This window comes from Athene cunicularia (assembly GCF_003259725.1).
Source record: "Athene cunicularia isolate RWA chromosome 3 unlocalized genomic scaffold, athCun1 chr3_part1, whole genome shotgun sequence".
Classification (NCBI taxonomy): Eukaryota; Metazoa; Chordata; class Aves; order Strigiformes; family Strigidae; genus Athene; species Athene cunicularia.
The window spans coordinates 15457417-15476999 of record NW_020799097.1 but is presented as its reverse complement, the minus strand read 5'-3'; the positions used below and the strand labels follow the sequence as shown (position 1 = coordinate 15476999).

Here is a 19583-nt window from a genome sequence, read left to right as displayed (position 1 = left end):
AATAAAACTCAAGCTCATGTAAACCTCCACCAAGATTACAATTCATATTACTCACAGAGGCTATGGTGGCATCTTTCTCAGTAAGTTCCTGTTTATGCCTAGCCATCATCTCTTTAATCTCCAGCTCTTTCATAATCTTCTCTTTTTCCAAATCAGAGTACTGTTCTTCAGCAATGGAACGTGCAAGTTGTTCTGAATCTGCTTTTGTCAAAGTAATCTCTAGCTGAGCAGCCAAGGAATCTCTGCAAATTGGCATATATTATTAACTTTAAAAATGGCAGGTTACAGGGGAAGGGGTGGGAAGAAGAACGGAACAAAATGACATCCTAATCTTTAATTTATTAGTAGTACAGCTAGTAAAACCTACCTCTCATCCTGTAACTCTTGTATCTTTTGCGGCATTTCTTTACAAAGTTTGGTCTTTTCCTCACATTCTTCTTTAAGTTCTCGAACTTGTGTCTTATACAGAGTCTAGAATTTAAAGTTGGAAAGAAAAGGATATGACTTGCATATTCTAGCTTGAAGCTACACAAAAAATTATACGATATGATACCGTATGCAATTCTTTAATCACACACTCCATTAGAGGAGTATAATTGTGCAATGCTTTCTATAAATTTAACTAGACATCATCATTTACAAGTATGTTTCAGTTATTTTACTTTGTTGGGGTTTTTTTAGCTTGTATATTTGTGAACAGATAGATACATGATATACATTTTAAATCTTTGTAAACATACTGTTAAAGAGACTCTAAATGTGAAAATCACTACTTGACAGAAAATCAAAAGTATCCAAAGCAAGGAAAATCATGAATTTATTTTTCTCTTCTATTTTAAACCTTTGTCTGATGTAGGTAAGTATGCAGAATTTAGACTTTAACCACACAAATCCATGAAACAAATGTGACAGTTAAAGAGCAAAAAGCATAGGAGGAAGGGAAAAACAGATTAGAAAAAGCACTTGAAATGCAATGTTTTGTGAAATCGATACAAATGTAGAGCTCTAAAGGAAATGAAAGAAAAATTATATTTCTCTATACACTCAAATGACTGAATACAGGTAACATGACAACTGCAAGTGGACTTACTGCAGGGATTTCAAAACAGACTGCCTCTGGATAATCCACAGCTGTCAACTGACTTCTACTCTCCCTTTCTCTCCTTTAATGTGTGCAGCTTCTTGATCTACTAAAACTTCAGATAGTCCTCACTGACCTAAAGACTACGGAAAAATCTTGTTTCCTTTAATTCTGAAATAAGCCTTTTAGCCTCTACCTGCAGTGCGACTCGACATGCACTGCTAATATAAATTAACCTCCATATACTAGTGATGATTTTTAACAACAGTAAATTTTTTTTTCTGTTGTACCTTATCACAATAAAGCAAAATTTCCAAACAGATCTCTATTAAGTTTAGCTGTAATGCAAGAATTTCCTTCCAAGCCTTATATGCCCATGTTTTGTCACACGGAACGATTCATGGAACACAGCTCTTCTCCATGAAGTGTGGGAGATGCTGAATGCAAAAGGCTTGAAACATGCAGAAAATTATTCACACTGTGGAAAAATGAACTGCTTGACTCCTCCCTCCCTCTGAACTGTGTTTGGGACTCCCTTCCAAAGCTGAGCCTTTTCTTAACATGAGCTCTTTCACACTGCTCTTTCACACTGATCAAGAACAAGAAGTGATGACAAGGTTGCAGACAACACTGCAGACAGACACAGGAAAAAGAATTAGCTTTAGGTTAGAGATGTGAAATGCCTGATGGCTGAGGAGGAAGAAGAAAAACTAACATTGTACTTAGTAAACAGATTAGTATAAAGGAGCATAAAACTCACCGAGAAATACTGTTCAGCTTCAAGTTGGTCTTGAAGCTCTTTCATTTGTCCATCTGCATCTTGACGTTCCCTAGAAAGGAATAAAATACTTTAAAAGATATTAAGATATTCCAAACCAGTAAATAGAAAAAATGCCATTCACACTCTTAATATCTTCAGTCATCTCCTGACCAAAATGCGGTTGGTGATTTCTCTGTGGCTTCCTCTGGGTACCAGGCTCTCTGTTTCACTCGTCAAGCTGAGAACACTGCACTAATAAGAAGTCAGTTTACACACTAACTACAACAGTGTCACATAGTTTAACCAGTCAGACACTGGTAAAGCAAACAGCCACTGACAGAATCTTATTTCCAAGTAAAATGTCATTGATCTGACAGACTGTTTTGGGTCTTTCATTTGTTACACTTCAGTCTGTGAAAATTCCTTGACATGTGTAATTCCTTGAATTTGTCTGATACTAAAACAACTCAGAAAATTAGTTATTCCCATAACAAAGAACAGTAATGAAGCAGAAAATACTTCTGCCAGTGAAACACATTACAGCAACCATGACATGTAGCCACCGTCTACATAACTGCATCTTGCTGACAGTAAAGATAAAGCACAAGGAGATAAACCATCAGAAGTCAGAAAGAACCTAAGAATGAGATTCATCCAATGTATGTGCTAACCTTGTGTTTTCATTCACAAGAATGTTGTTTATGTAAAAAAAAAAAAAAAAAAAAAAAATATTATCAGGTGCAAGTATTCTAAGACCTTAAAGAAATGCTAGGATTTAACACAATTCTGTTTGAAGGTCCAACAGATATGTTTTAACATCTTTAGTACTATACATTTCCAATGGTTATGCTTCACAGCTCCGTATTAGTATTCGTTTCCAACGCTAATAAGCTCTCCAGGACTAATAATGCCAGTAACTTTCCTCTTCAGTGAAGTCCCACATCATTTAAGTAAAAAAAAGTACCTGGACTTTTTGTTAAGGAAGGGTTTCTCTGAAGTCCTCACACTCTTGTGTTTAAGCTTGTTTTGTTAAGATTTTACGGATAACATCCACATTTTACTACAAATCTATACATTCCTGAATCACTAAGGCAAATCTCAATTAGAGTCACTGTAAAATATTGTAAACAACAATCAAGTTTTGCACTGTAGAATAGCATATTCTATGCAGCAAGTTTTAAAAATCAATAATGCTCTCAGCTTTTGCCCAAAACCAATTACAAATCAGTATCATTACTAAAAAATATAGAGCAACTCTGCATACTTGCGGAGCTCGTTGTTTTGTTTTTCCAGACTTAATTTGATTTCCTGAAGATGGTTATTCTCCTGCTTTAACTGCTTCTCTGACATTTTCAAGGTATTGACCTGCTGTGTTTGCATCTTGAGGTCATTTTGAGTGAGACAGCGCTTTTGTGTTTCTTGCTCTATTTTTAATGTCAGGTTTTTTACCTGAAAAATAAACAGAAAGCTGTGAATTTTACAGACCTACACAGGAAAGCAACATTTAAACAGTGTCTCTTATTGACTTCCTCTACATTTTTGTAGAGCATGCTCACATCTTTTGGTAAATCAAAGCTGTTTCCTGACTAAAGGCATTAGAACACGATAAATAAGCTGTTCTTTCCATGTCAGTCTCATGGAAAGCATTTTACATTCCAGAAGAAAAAATTTTGAGATCAGTAATACTGAAGTATTTCAGAAAAATGAAAATACACTCCGTAAATTGGACTTTTTAAAGCTCCAAATACGGAGAAGGAAAGAGTTGATGCCATTCTTATTCACAAACATTCCTAAATAAAGCTGTAACAGGGAAAATATTAGGACACTGAAAATCAGGTTTCACTCAAGACTCCTTTTGTCCGTGTTCCTTACATCTTCATTTAGTATATCCTTTTGCCTAAGGAGCTCATTGATTTTCTGTTGTGATTGTTTGAGATCACAGTCCAACATGGAGCGCTGCTTTTCAGCTTCTAACAACCGATTTTCTACTTTTTGCTTCAAAGCCCTCTCTTCCAAAAGTTTCTTCTCCATTTCTGTGAAGTAAGAGATTTAAGATGTCAATCAGTGTAAACCAGCAGATTTTGAAGGGCAAGGGGAGGAGGATGTCTATCTCATATTAACAGTAAGCAACATATTTATCCTTTTAACACTGAAGAAGAGGAAGACTGCTGAAAAGTGATTCATTAACATTTTCGGAGTAAACCCACACCCAGAGGATGCTTTTGCAAGCACTCCTGACTGATAGCAACTTCCTAGTTTTGAGTGTCAAGATAATTTCCAGTTTATCTGCAAAACACCTGAGATAGGATAAAAAGGGTGAATTTTTAAAAACAATCCATCTAAACCTACTGATGTTTTGCTTTGACTATGACTAATTTGAAAGAGTTGAAGCTGTTCAGGAACCTGATATGCCAAGTGATCCAGCTATTATTACATAATCTTTTTTGCTTCTTTTGAACATCTACATGCTCAAAATTTTTGTAAATGCTCTGCAGTTGGAATGAGTATCTGTAGGTAGCTTTTCACGTAGCTGCAATAAACATAAGCCATTTAATTCAACAGTGAGAAACCTCTTCTAGAATTGTTTGGTAATTACCCCTGTCTCCAAGAGATTTCAAATATCATGAGATGCACCAGAGTTTGCACAGTGACTATGGAAGTGTAGCAAAGGCTCTGGCATTTCTAAATCTGGTCTATGTATTTAAATCATTAAGTTGCTGCCCTATATTTTATTTAGGAAGGCACAAAGAGGTAGAACACAGATACGCTCTCAGCAAAAATGTTTCAAGCAGTTTCAGTAATATAAATTAAGAAAAATTAATTCAGAATACACTAGCACAGAAAGTGGTGTGTGCAATGGAGAACCTATTTTACTCTCAGACTAAACCAGTGTGTCTTTAACCTAACAAAGCAAGGACAAAGGGACTACAATTGATTTTTACAACACTGATTATATTTTAAAAGAACAAGGGAATCAAGGAAAAAAGCCTACACTTGGGCTTCCACTAGCACTGTAAGATTATATTATCTACTTTGAGTAATTTACACTTAAGTCCAACTGCCAAATAGATACCTTTCATGGCTTCAGATTTTGCTTCCTCTATAGATTCATAGATCTTATTTTTGTCTGCTAATCGTGCTTTTGTGGCTTTATGTTCAGCTTCTTCTTGTTCAAGATTTTGCTGCATAACTTTGAATTTATATGTCATATCTATTTCCATATTGCTCTTTTCCTGTTAAAGAAAAAATTACATTGAAATAAAACATTAAATACATCAGGGTAAAGACAAAATTTTAGACAACAGTAACATGCTAGTTGGAAGTATGCTAGGCACAGAAGGGAGAGCTCAGACTCTAAGGAGCTAACTGAGAACTCATTTCTACAAATGTTTTTTCTGTGCATGGCAAAGTAATGTCCCCAGTTCTAATTATAGAATTACTGCCTTAACAACCAACATTCTGTAACAAGAGCAGCTCAAATATTAAGTTTATTGAAAATTTTTTTAATTATTTTTGTTTTCAATGACAAATTTGTTGGAAAAAACGTTAGCAGAAGCTTTTTTATTTTTTACAATATTGACAGTTTAAAAAAACCCCAACAGATGAAATCTTACTACTGCATTGTTAAGCTACACACTGGAGTATATTATTATGTGCTTTAGAAGTGTAATGCATTATAATCATAAGGGAAATGATGTCTGTTCCCTCCCACTTCTCAAACTGCAAAAAAAATAAACACGAAAAGATTAAAGACTGAAAACAAGGCTTTTTTGGATAGCTTTTGTCTCCATGTCTCAATTAATAATAGCACAAATTTAAAAATTCCGTAAAATATAACACAAATGTACACTCAGAAGTGCTGTTACCTTTTCTAAATCTGTAAGTTTTTCCTGCAGTTGTCTCTTCTCTATTTCCAGTTTGGCTAATGCACTCTTTCCATTTTTTACTTCTTCTTCGAGGCTAGATATTCGACCTAAAATCAACCAAAACATCAATAAGGGTGGGCAGTGTGTGAAAAAAGAATGTACTCTATCTGCTTAGAGATTAAATTTTTCAAATCTAACAGCTTCTGACTATTAAGAACATCTCCCTTTGGAGTGATTTTAAGTTATCAATAACATCTGACAAATGTTATCATACATTTTCTCTTAAATGTATGTCCACACTTGCATAATATTGTATAGAACAGCACACTAATCTAGTCACAACCTGAAGCTCACGTAACGTCACCAAAATCTATTTTTATTTCTGAAATTATAAGCCAGTTTAACTTCAAAAGATACGCATGAATACCTTGTAAATCACTGATAATCTCAGATCCATGACTTCGATCTCTTCTTTCTGATTCTAGAGCTGACTGAAGATTAAGAAAGTCCTTCTCCAGTTTGAGTTTTGCATTCTCTAGCAGGCAGTTCTTATCTTGTAGCTCTCTATTATTAGCTTCCAGCTGCTGGATTTGCTTCGTGCTTTCTGTCTGGTTCTTCCTTAACCTGGCTGCAGTATCAGACTCTGACCGCAGCAAAGAATTGGCTTCATCCAACTGAAGATAGACAAAAACATACTTCAGAAACAACAATTAAAATATAACAACTACCATTTCTACTACAGAGTACTAGATTTTATGGATTAAAAAAATAAGTGTATTTTAAGATTACTTTTTAATACCAACACGACAACAAAGAACAGCTTTTTAAAACTCCATTACACATTTCAATCCCCTCCACTACTAACAAAATCTGTAATTCTTACTGCTATTATTTTAAAATACACATATATAAAGTTGGCATGCCTGTCTTTGTAGTTGATTGATTTTCTCATTGGATATTTGAGAGTTCTGATTCCTCTTTTTTAAATCTTCAAGCTGGTCTTTCAGACTGTTAACTATAATAAAAACAATTCAACATGGTTAATGACTCATGAAAAAGCTTCAATCTGAACTATAATTAATTTATCTTTTAAAAATCCGTATCAAAACGGAACCCTTCAAGCATGGTTCAACATACCCTCATTTTCCAAATTGCGTTTCTTATCTGCTTCATGTTCTGCTTTTCTCTGGTATTCTGTATTCTTATGCTGAAGAAGAGCCTTCTCTCTTTCTAACTGTCTGACTGCAGACTCTACATTCTTCCTTGAAGTTATCTGGATATATTTAAAAAAACCCACCACTAATTACATAAAGAAGAGTGGTATTATTTAAATGATAAAAAGACAGCGCACACACTCAGTTTAGTTTGTAATGGAGAAAGATACAATCTATTTGCCTGCTTCAAACACAGCATATCAAAACATGTTGTCAAATCCAGCCCAGGACTATTACAACCAGGAGCTTTTACAATTTCAAGACTGTTTGAACACTGGGATTTGATGAATGTGGTAAACCTGCATAGCAGCCACTCCAGAAGCACAGAAACATACATGTAATGTAAGATCTTGACATGCATCAAGATGAGCATGAAGTTGTACACATACACTAAAGATATGACAAATTAGTGGGAGCACTAAGATGCAAAGCTGTGCAACAAATAGGGTCCTTTTACTGACACTGTTTGAACAGTGCCAAGAATGGCCGCTTTCTTCTAGCAGCAGTACTCTCACATCTTAAATTTTTAGAATAATACATGGGATACTTATATCATGCTGTCCTCCAAATTAAAAACATGGTAAAAAACAAATTCTGGAAACAAATATGTAGTTGTAATATAGAATACATAATGAAAATATTTTAGCAGTGACAATTTCATGCTTGTGAACATCAAGAAATCAACTGGTATTGCTTGCTATAAATATGCAGCTACTCAAAAGTAATTTTGTGTTTCTTAAGGAAAAAAGCCACACACAAATGTTAAAGTTCTAATAGCAGTACAAAAAACTATGGACTTACCTCTTCATCTAGTTCTTTCACTATCTTCTCTAAACGAGTATTAGTAGACCTGAAGAAATTTTAAAACATATGTTTAAACCCTGCGGATTATACAGATACTAGAATGTTTGGATGTGTCTCTTTAATTTTATTTAAGATATTCTATCTTCAGCAATCACATGAAACTTTAAGGACTGGGGAAATCACTCAAACAATAGAGAGATTCTTATGAAGAGTTAAAGGAAGAAAAAAAGAAAAAGAAGAAATAAAACAGTAGTCACAGGAGTAACAGAATTAAGGCAGCAATTTATAGCAAATTCTGCTTGCAGGGTCAGGAACCCCCAGAGTGGATTAAAATGCCTTTAAGCATTCAAAACCCAAAGGTCTAATAAAACTTCTTTATAAACATAGTGAACATGTCAAAACAGTCTCACCTGTACTTCTGTTCTAGTTCATCTTTGGCTTGTAATTCATTACTGAGCTGTTCTTCCAGCTTGCTTAGTTTTTTCTGAAACTGTGTAAAATGTCAAAAAAGCAAGGCCCACATATAAAAATGGTATCACATGAACAAGTGCAATTCAATTAAATAATAAAAAAAGGGAAAGTGAGGAAAATTAATTCAATCTTCTACTACATTATTTTAAAAATCATCACTAGAAGGTTACGTCTTCACAAGGTATTAAATCCTGATGATTTTAAAGATACAGATCCATAGCAACAAAATCTGCTGCATGCTACGTTAAATCTAACCATCAGGGAATTATGTGACGCATATTGTGAGTCATAAAATTTCTACGAGCAAAGAATATTGTTACTGGCCCTTTGCTGTACTCTGTAGACAGATCTTCCGCTGCAGCAGGATTTTTGGGATAGTCTTTTCTAAATGAAGTTAAAAAATAAAAAGGGGGGCACATGACCAAATTGGACAATGTTCAGAGAATATTACTAAGCATGCTCAATGACCTCACATAAAGAATAATTTCTTAGTCTAACACACAGAAGTTAACAAACATTTTTCAGGTTTGGGAATGCTTTGTTCTGCTTACTAAAATATTAAAAAGAATTTGTAAGCCAAGTATCCAAATATTCATGCTATAAATTAAAGAACAGATTTTTGGATTTATCTCATGTCTTCAGGCTTTCAAATGCATTACTTTCCTCCCTTCCCTCTCCTCCTCTACCCACCAAACATGAAATGTTAAAATGTGGTTTTCTGAAACACTTTATAATTGTTACAATTAGAAGTTTCCCACACAGGGACACTGAAAAGGACATCAAAACTGGACATTCATTGCTTGAGAAAATATGAATAAAAAAGGTTGTCAGAAGTTAAATGCAAAATTTTACTAACTGCATCTACTATCACAACATAAAGCAAATATAATAAATGTGACACTGTATTTTAAACAGCAGCAGCATTTCTTTTTAAAAGAGAAACTCTAAAACTGTTAATCTATTCAGCAATGTCTAAAACTATTCTTTTATTCAGCAATCACAGGAAGGAATGAAGTGGAGTCTAATAAACATTTGCATTTAAAATTATGCAGGTCAATACATAATACATTTCCTTTACCCATTTCTTGAACTTTGAAAAGGACTTTGTTTTAAGAAATGTTAATAATATACTGTCTACACTTGAATAATACAAATGTTTCAGTAACATAATGAAGTACATGAAATTCTATAGCATTCCCCTGTCATCTGCAAACTTGAATTCAATTGTCAATCTTCAAAAGATGGATAAACATGTTCCATACACTCATTTCAACTGAGAACACAATTTAAACATTCCTTTATCACTGCAGGTGATAATTTACTTTTACAAACTCTGAATAAATCAGTTATGAATCACTCAGGCAACTGTGGAGCCAAAATTCACCACATTCCCAAGAGTGATACTGTTTGCTGATGCAAACAGAGCTTTACACATTTATTGTCCAAAAAAATTCTAGATACCAAAACAATTCAAGAAAAATCTGTATTAATTCATCTTTAAACTGCAATATCTGATGCTTGAGTACAACTGTTTCAAAACACAACTGGTTTACTGTTAGCAATTTGGTGAATAAACATTTAAGATATTTCACATTCATATAAATTATGTAGGAATTTTTCATTCCTTTCATAATTCAAACAATATACTCACCTCCTTGCTGTCCTGTAAACAGAAAATATTTCTATTGAGGATCATTAAAAGACAAAAAACCTCCTACAAAATTTCTTGAAAACTTATTTTAGACTTTGTCTTTTCTTAAGAGACTTAACAAAATTAGTTAATATTACCATTAATACTTAGGAAAAAAAGGCACTAACCTCATTTTTACTAGATTGCACAGACTCATTTTCTCTGCAAGACTGAGAGGAATCACTTAGCAACCTGTCAAAAACAAAAACAAATCCCTCCAGCTCCTATTCAAGTTTTCAACAACTCTGGCAACCTTGCCAATCAACTCATTTTAATCAATTCTCTCAAGTCTTAATTTGTCCTACACTATTCTGAAGCTTATTTTATTTCAGTGTGAGTGTATCTTTCTGATTTGAATCTTAAGTGAAATATATTTTCAAATCCATAGCATAGCATATATTTTAATTAATACAATTATTTCTTAACTATTCAAGTTGAGTCCTAGCAAGCTATTACCTTGTGTAAATTTTTTTCTAAAGCTACTCATAAAAATCCATTTTAGAACTAAATTACAAATCAGCATTTTAACCCTGAAAGTTTTAAGAGACTATGTAATTTTGTACCTATAAAAGTACTGTGTTTAATCAGAACTACCAAAATATCAAAAATAGTAGCAAATTATATATTCTACTTAAACTCTGCATTTTCTATATTCACAACTGGACTTTAATGAACATAATGAAATGAATAAATTCTGTATCCAGACTGAAAAAAATTGATAGGATATAAGAAAAATCTGCAGGTGTATTTCTAAAAATGCATATTGAAGTATCACATACAAATTGTCTCTATAGTAGGTAAATCCTATAAAAGGCAGCTGGTTTCCCACAAAGGCTTTGGGGATTGGAAAGGTTTCCACGTCTCCCTTGTCGTCCTCAATGTCATCAAAATTACTGCTGTCTATATCACTGCTAAGCTCAGGAACAACTGGAGCAGCAGCTGTAAGAAGGGGAGAAAATATCAACTTTACTCCAAGATTCAGCCACTTGCTATATAGTAGCATCTCTATAATGTTAAAAAGACTATAACGTAAGATGTCCTGCTAGTTAAATATGTATTAGTCATGCAGCAGATCTGTAAATATTACTGTGAACATTTTTTTCTAGAGAAAACCATTTTTACATTAGTTGCCTAATGCACAGAATATCTAAGGCACAATATGTATTTTCTAAGGTAATCACATTTGAAAACAGAACTCTAAGTACAATCATCATTTTAAGAGACTTCAGTACATACGTGACTTTAGAAGTTATGATCAAGCTCATTATCTGAACTGACATACTTTGGTTTTGGCTAAAGATATCAAGTTCAAAATGTCAGTTTTACCCCTTTTCATTTAAGACAAGACCACTGTCAAAGTGCTGTCTTAACTACAGAAGATAAAAAAGAAAAAGCACACCCCACAAAAACAACCACCCCAAAACAACAAAAACCTCAAAGAATCTAACATGCACTGTAGCTAGAATTCTGAAATATCTATTTCTGTTGTTCAAAACTGAAATCTATACATTAAAAGCATGATAAAGGTGAGAATTATACCAGTAGGAAAAAATGTGTATTTACTAACCCTTACTGATAGAATTTTTAGAATGCAAATGATAAAGATGGAATTTTGAGCAACATTCTTGATAGAAAATATTAATTTATACAGACTAGTTTTTAAATTTCTATTATTGCAAATACTGAATAAAAACAGAACTTTGAAGCTAATTTACTTACTCTCTCGAATGTTGTCCCAGTTCCACTGATCACTCTTGAAAAAAGGGTGATGCTTTATTTCTTCTACCCCATTTCTCCCAAGTCGCACATCCCTAAACACAGCAATTAAGCCAAATTCACACTTGTTTGCTATTTAACTTCTGACTTGCTCACAAGAAGCAAAGAAACTTTCAGTAAAGACTGTCTGTGTTAACCACATTAATGCTCAAATACATTAAAAAAAATTTAAAACCACCAACCACTGATCTGTAGTTTCTTTACATTTCTATAACATGTATTCTGTTTCTTAGCAGGGACTCTCCCTGGGACTGCTAAAATGTCCAGGATTTGGAGTCTGCCACATGGGGAGTAAATCAAGAAAGCAAGTACTGAGGCAAAAACTAAGAAAAAACTAAAAAAAGAAAAACAAACAAAACCCCAACACCCTCAGGGGGAAAAGAACTGCATAAGTTCCATGTCTGCCAAACCACATGACAAACCTTAAGACGCAAGCAAAGGAAGGTCTAACTTACTGCACAGAACAGTTATTCAAAACTGGATTGAAATAAATATTTTAAGAATTCCATCCTCTGCCCCATAACTAACCCTTACTCATCTTTTGCTGATATTTGCAGTGAAGTAAATCTTAAGAGCAACAAGAAACTTTGGGTTTGCCTGGAAGAGTCTCTCTTAAAACTATCGACAAAAACAGGACATAAAAATACTGTGTGTAGAAGAACTAATAAATCATAAGGTCATTGCTTATTCCGTAAGTGCTTCAGCAGTGATCACACATACAGAAAAAAAGGCATCTGTTTCAAATAAATTCCTCAAGCACTGTATTAAATATAAACAGGAAGACAGACACACATAGTGGAAGTACACCTCGCCACATTTACATTATTAAATTCTCCTCATATTTTCTCTCTACCCTTCAGCTACTAAGGGTAAAAAATGCTGTTAAAGCACATCCTTCCTGAGTAACCACGATCTTGCTCAACAGAGCAAACAATCTCTCTTGGAACGCAAAAACCTTTATAAGGCAGTGTTTTTTTCCCCTAATCCCTCATTCTGTAAAGGCTAAATGCTCTGCTGTAGCCAAGTTCAGGTGACCACAGGAAAGCAGAAGGCAACATCATCAATACAGAGTTAACTACGGACGTACAGTGTTCTTCTTTTAAATCAGAGAAATTAAAGATTATCTCTGCTTTCCTGAACTAAAGAAAATGTAAGTGTTCAGGTTAAAAACAAGTTTACACAGTTTAATAAACAGCTCCGTTCCACAAAGGGAGACTTCTAGAACCTACTTATAGCCAAAACAATATCCTTGCTGGTTTGTTAGCTGTACTTGTCAATTAATACAACGAAGGAAATGGGAAAAAAAGTACAAACATTCTAAGCAAGCTTAAACAAACTCAGTAAATACATGCTTATTTTCATAAAAGTATTTGCTTTCATTTTTTAAAGTAACACCCAATTAAGACGCTGAGCACAATCTGGTCCCTGCCTTAGAGCTTACAAATTACTTTCAACTTTACAGGTTTGTTACAGTATTATACACTGCAACTGGAAGGATTTGTTTGGCACAAATTGTGTTGTTAACAAGAGCTGACAGAACTGCTCATAGAAATAAAATACAATACCTGGAAAAAACACCCCAGAAGAAAAACTAGAGAGCAGGAGATTTTGCAGAAGATATTTGAACAGAGATTAGGAAAAGTAATGGAAGGAATTAATTTTATAATGTGCTAATACCATCCAAAATAAAAACAGTACTAGAATAATACATGCACTTACCTATCAGTTAAAAAGGCACAGATAAGGTTCTTTGCATGCTTAGAGATTTCCACATCATCCGGGAAATGTAATGAGTTCTTATGATCCATAATTTTACTGTATGTTCCTACTAATGAGTCTGCATAAAAAGGAGTATCGCCTGAAAATAAAATAGTAAAGTGACTGTGATTTTAAGTCATGTTCAAGTCATGTAAGTTAAAAAAGACAAAAGTTATAAAGAAAATTCTAGGAGCAGTTTTATGCAAAATGGTCTTTTATTTTAAAACACAGTAAAATTGGAATGCAGGGTACAAAATAACGTCTACTACTAAAAATATTCCTTCCCTAAAATGCCTGTGTTACTACCTAAACCATTTTCTATTCTGCATATCACTACCAAAATTTTGCCCAATGATTTACATCTTTTGTTCTACCTGAAGACAATCGCTGTGTTTTCTAATTTACATGATGGCCAACACCCACATAAATCCCCATCTTTAAGAGCTCTCATGGGTGTAATGGACCAAAACTCATTAAAGATTTGCTAATGCACGTTTGTTGGAAAGAATCCACCAAAGCCCTCCAAAGACTATTTCAAGGCACACAGGTTTACCCTACTTAACCCTGGAGCTGCCTAAGGCAAGTCAGCTCTGAGCAGGAGCCTTCACAGTGTGTTCCTGCACTGTTAAACTCACATGAATAAATCTTGTTGACTGATAAATTATATTAGCTTGGGTGCACATATTAACATGGACAGGTGGCTTTTAAAACCATAGACCTTTCTCACCCAAAGATTTGCAGCATAGGCTTCAGTTAAGTCTAGTTTCTTTGCAAATATCCTTAAGAAAGGTAAAACTGGGACAACTCAGAACAGTCAGCATCGGTAAAGATAACTGACATTCAAGTTAACTGACAACATTCTGAACATTTTGTATTGGTTTGCATCAGTAATCAAGAGGCTGCAATTTTTACATAAATCCTTTCTCACAACTAATCCATAGGTTTAATAGAGAAGGTGAACAATCACTGACAGGAGCTAGGCTCTTTCCTCTGTGCTGGTGTATTTTGTGCAGGTGGGGATCACCTGGCAGAGCAGTCAGCATGCTGACTGCATGCTTCCAACAAGGTACTGAAAATTGCAAAATCTAGGTACATGAAAAAGATTATCAACAGACCAATGGACAAAAACATTCAGCTTTCAAAAAGAACACAAATTCAACAAACCTACCTTTAGCTTCTGTCATTTTATGACAAAATAAGAAATTAGTACACACCAGCTTGAATTACACTTCTAGATTTTCAGTAAGTTGATTAAGGCTGCCATACCAGTATATTGGGGGGGGAAATCACTATTTGCTGCTGCATCCCTCTTTCCAAAATTTCCCCTTCTCAACTGCCTTCAGTCACAGAAACAGCTTTGATTTATGCCACACCTCAAAACCATCCCAAGTCACCAAATTAATGTTGGTCATGGGATGAATCCTAACATTTTAGCTTTCAGTTAAGCACACAATAAAAAGTAGTACTATTTTAGTTAGTACTGCATCTTTACTAAAACCAGAACAACACAACCCTTTCTGTGCTTTAAGGCATAAAGTTTTAGAAGACCATAGGCAGAACCTGATACACAAACAATGTATGGGATATGGAGAAACAAAGTAAGATTTTACTCCAAAAATATGTTTTCATTAGAAGGATAAAAAGGGGAGAATCCTCTCTCTCAGATACAAGAAAAAAAAAAAAAAAAAAAAAAAAAAAAAAAAAAAAAAAGAGGCTCTGAGAAAACATTCTGGACAGCCATGTCCAATTTTAGTAACTAAAGAACTTTATTGCTAAAATTGTTTATGAGTGTCTTAATTATAAAACACACTTTTTGAAAGTCAAAATGCCTCACTATTGAAAGACACAGAGATTGCAGTATCATCATATACTCTAATGTCTTTCCTGGCTCAGGATACCAGAAACATCCAATCTCCAATATTCCCAGAACATGCTGATTTGGATATTTAATAATTATATGCTCAATTCCATCCTTCTATAATCGGTATTTTGCTACCAGACTATAATACTGATCCTCACTGTATTTTAAGATGCAAATGACTCATCTCTTTAACAGATTATATTCTATATTCGTTGCCATAGCAGTCCAGTATATTTTACTGAAAAATCCTGACTTAAGCATAAAAGAAAGAATCAAGCCATACTTCCACAGATATTTTGACCTAACAGAAGCCATTTCTAGTATGGGGGTGGGGAAGGAAAAAAAAAGAAATTTAAAAAGGCAGTTCTGCCCTTCCGACTCCTTTCCCATCTGTGCATCCCTGAATACTCTATACTGCTCCTGATGTGGCACTAATGTTCATGAGATGGTGAGGTAGTTGATCTCCTTTAGAACTATTCTAAGGATTAGTTTTAAGCTGAATCGAGTCAGGGAACTAATCACTGAGCAAGCACGCAAACAGCTGTCACAGCATAAGAGCAACAGCAAAGAGAAGAGGAATGGCATAACAGCACCAGCCAAAAGTCAGAAGCTGTTAAGATAGTGAGGTACAACCAGCCCCTCACAGCAAAGTACAGCTAAAAGCACAGTAAAGACTGAACGATAATCTCATTAATAGAAGAAATCACCACTTACCAACTAGCATCTCAAAAAGGAAAACTCCTACAGACCACCAGTCACATTCCCGTCCATAATAACCATCACCCCCTTGTGATTTCAAAACTTCAGGCGATATGTAGTCAGGGGTACCCACAGCTGTATCGCAGCGCACCATACCTGTCTGTGCAAGAGCAATTCAAACAGCTTCATTAAAAATACTTTGAGTCTTTAAACGGTTTGTCTATTAGCAGACCAGAAAAACATAAAAAATATAGCCCAAAATATTTGGTTTGAGGAATGTATTTGAAAGACACTGGTTTTTATTCCAGAAGCAATATGGACTGAAATAGCAGTTCCTGGTAACGGGCTCTCCCCTGCCTACTCCCTAGCAGTTTTTCTTGATTACATCTTTCAAGAATTGACCGATTTTATTACTCTTACTATTGGTTTCAATATGAAGCTACACACTGTATCAGACTGCTTTTTATCTCACTAAATTCAAGGACAAACTTCAGAAAAGTTTTGATTGTACTTACTCCCTGTAAAACTCTTTACCTTCTGTCTCAGGAACAAATGTAAAAATGCATTCACAGAATCACTGAACAGCCCAGGTTGAAAGGGAACTTTAAAGATGATCTGGAACAATCTGCCATGGGAAAGGGAGCCCAGATGGTACTACCTAGCACCCTGTCTGATCACAGCTTGAAAAACCTCCAGCGATGGGGATACTAACACATCCTTGGGGAGGTTGGTCCATTATCATCTGAATATAATATTCCCAGATTTCTGTTCCTCTCATTTATATACTTGTTCTTTCAAAGAACTTAGGTGTTGCTCTGAATGCATTTTGAAGTACTGGATACTCTTAATACCACAGTCAGACTAGCTTCTATTAGGATCTCTGGGTCCTCTGTGCAGTACATGACATTTTGACAGTCCTTATGTTCTGCATGGTGGCTTCCGTCATCCGTACTTCAACATTTGAAGAGATAGATCTAAAGGGTGCTATTTTCTCTGGGCAAAGTGTTACTCCTGTGTTTCAAATACTAAAGCCTCTGTTTTATGCCTGAATAGTACACTTACTATAGTAGCTCTCATACAGAGCTTCTGTTCGAGAGTCTCAGGAAAGTGTTTTGCCTAAGACTTTTCTCACCACCTCAAATGATCAAGGTGGATCTTGGAATCCATCTCCTGCAGCTATGTGAGAAAGGTACAGTGTAGAATTTTTTAAAAGGCTGTCTAGGACAGACAGCATGTTCTCACAGCTTATGACAACTTGGCGGTGAGGCTGTAGTGTTTCCTATTATCGTTCAGAATTATATTACTGAATACAAAGCAGTTCAGTTTTCATCCTCAGGAGGATCTCCATCAGACCTGACTGACTTGCTGTCTTGAACCAAGGCTGAGAATCAGACTTGCACTGCTCCTCATGAAGTTCTTTTCAGTATACAAGAGCTGAAGAGCACTTGTATTGAAACATTATGATAGCTCAGATCAGGTGTTAACACTTCACCTGGGCTTGTGCAGCTTGCTGCAGACAGTGAACTGAAGAAAGAAGGATCCAGCAGAGTCTTGGATGAGCTTCAATGAGAAATAAATTGAGCTCTAAAAAGAGGAACATGTTCCTCTGAGATGATAATCCCAAATGGTAAACATCCCTTCTTTTGGTCACATCTTTTTTCAATAGATATCCTTTAAACCTGTGCTCTTCTAAAAGCTTAGCACAAGATAGCATTATGTACTGAACCTGGCCACAGCAGGAGTTCCTAGCTTTATGATAGCTAGCAAAGCCAACTACTGTCTATTTCCTTATAGAAAACCTGAAGATTACAGAGTCTGGTGAAATCCATATATACCCCAAAATGGAACCACAATTCCTACTAAGCCAATTCCATTCTTTATTCAAGTATAGAGGTACTCACCTTGTTGCAGGTTTTTAAAAAAAAAAAAAAATTACAAAAACCACCCCAAACCCCCAAACCATCGCAACTGAGTTACATGAACAGGCCAATTCCTTTTATGTTGGAAAAGATCACCAAAACACTTAGCAATTCTTTTCACATACTGGTAAGGAGGAATTCTGCTGCAAGTGTATGGACTGGCCTGGAAGACTTAGGAGGACACTGAATTCAATTCCACAGCAAAGGTCAAAAAAGGTCTCTCACCAAATTGCAGCAGAAATTTCCTGGGCTCTCAACAGCATAAGGAAGATGCTAATATGCACAACTGCTAAGAGAACTCCAAATCAGAAAAAATAAATAAGTATTGGGTAAGCATGTATTTTCTAGAAATCATCCTGCCAACACCAATATTGTATTTACACAGCTGGGATGTGTTCATGTTTTGTAAGAAGTAGCATGAGATTTGGAGACAATCCAGAACCTCTCAACTTCTAAAGCTTCCTGTATAAAAAAATTTTTGCCATTCCACTGAGTCTGAGAAACATGCAGAATTTAAAATGTAATCTGTTAAAAAGTTAACTTCTTTAGGACATCACTGGTTCACTGATGATGCCCAGTCCAAAATGAAGCTCACTATAACTCTTTACAAGAAATGTGCATATACTTCTCACGTTTATAATATGATCATCACATTTTAGTATTTCTTTAACAACCAACAACAAAAAAGGAAGAAAATCTTGGGCTCACCATTTCTGAGATCCCTAAAACAGCATAAAGGATCATCCCTTTTCTGTAAATTTGTATTATGAACTTTTTGATGCTTTCTTATTGTCTGTTCTGACGAACATCAGATTCTCTTAAGACCTACAGTCCACTGGCTCAAAACCAAGATTAATTTTTTTAAGGACTAAATTAAGAGATCACGAACTGCTTTTGATTTTTTCAACTAAAGTAAATCCTGTCCCCTAAAATATAGGTAAGTAAATAATCAAAGTGGAGGTAAACAATCTATCTGCCTTCAGAGTAACAACTGCAGCAGAACTAAACAGACTATTGAACCTCAGTAAACAGCTGTAGTTATTCACAGAAGTGAATATAGTCACAGTAAAGAAAACCTAACCAGACAGTACTTGTAGATACAGCTGAAGAGTCATTAACTTAATGATGCAAATGTAAATTAAGGAGATTGCAGAGATTATACCGAGCACTACCCAAACTATACAGGGGAAAAAAAAAAAAAAATCTAACACATTAAAGCAAATAAGCTTAAAAGGACCATCCTTGCCAACATTAATACAGAAACCTTCCAAAGGCCAGGCAAACCATAACACACGTTCATGTGGAGTTTTTTTAGCATCCATTATAATTTTTCACAGGAAGAATATATTGCGTAAATTGCAGCATAACACTGTTTGTCAGGGAAGACTTTAAAAGTGTGAAAACTACAAAGGGTACCTTTACTTTTAAGTCTCCTTTAATAATAAAGTATGACATCCTCTTAGAAATATTCTTATACAATCTCATTAGAAAACTGTATTTGGCTGCACATGGTAAAATCTCCGAAATTAAAATGTATGACATCTTGACAAACAGCTAAGAAATTTCAATCAATATATCACATACCACTGCTGCCTTACTGTGACCTCATTTTAATGACCACTAGAGGATGCTATGAGAACAGTTAGACACAGTAAAAAAAAAAAACAACAAAACACCAAAAAAC

General features: G+C 34.9%; 1 protein-coding gene across 2 annotated transcripts in view; it reads right to left on the bottom strand.

Moving 5' to 3' along the window:
• ROCK2 (Rho associated coiled-coil containing protein kinase 2) overlaps window positions 1-19583 on the bottom strand; it is a 54276-nt gene that overhangs the window by 14335 nt on the left and 20358 nt on the right. For both annotated transcript variants that reach the window (XM_026844084.1, XM_026844083.1), the window contains exons 5-21: window positions 15996-16140; window positions 13382-13520; window positions 11606-11697; window positions 10666-10825; window positions 10015-10078; window positions 8136-8215; window positions 7723-7771; window positions 6845-6980; window positions 6631-6722; window positions 6135-6381; window positions 5708-5814; window positions 4915-5074; window positions 3714-3874; window positions 3106-3290; window positions 1842-1911; window positions 368-471; window positions 56-242 (exon numbers count right to left, since the gene is read on the bottom strand). In XM_026844084.1, coding sequence (XP_026699885.1) covers window positions 56-242; window positions 368-471; window positions 1842-1911; window positions 3106-3290; window positions 3714-3874; window positions 4915-5074; window positions 5708-5814; window positions 6135-6381; window positions 6631-6722; window positions 6845-6980; window positions 7723-7771; window positions 8136-8215; window positions 10015-10078; window positions 10666-10825; window positions 11606-11697; window positions 13382-13520; window positions 15996-16140 — 2178 coding nt within the window. The remainder of the gene's footprint in view (window positions 1-55; window positions 243-367; window positions 472-1841; window positions 1912-3105; window positions 3291-3713; window positions 3875-4914; window positions 5075-5707; window positions 5815-6134; window positions 6382-6630; window positions 6723-6844; window positions 6981-7722; window positions 7772-8135; window positions 8216-10014; window positions 10079-10665; window positions 10826-11605; window positions 11698-13381; window positions 13521-15995; window positions 16141-19583) is intronic.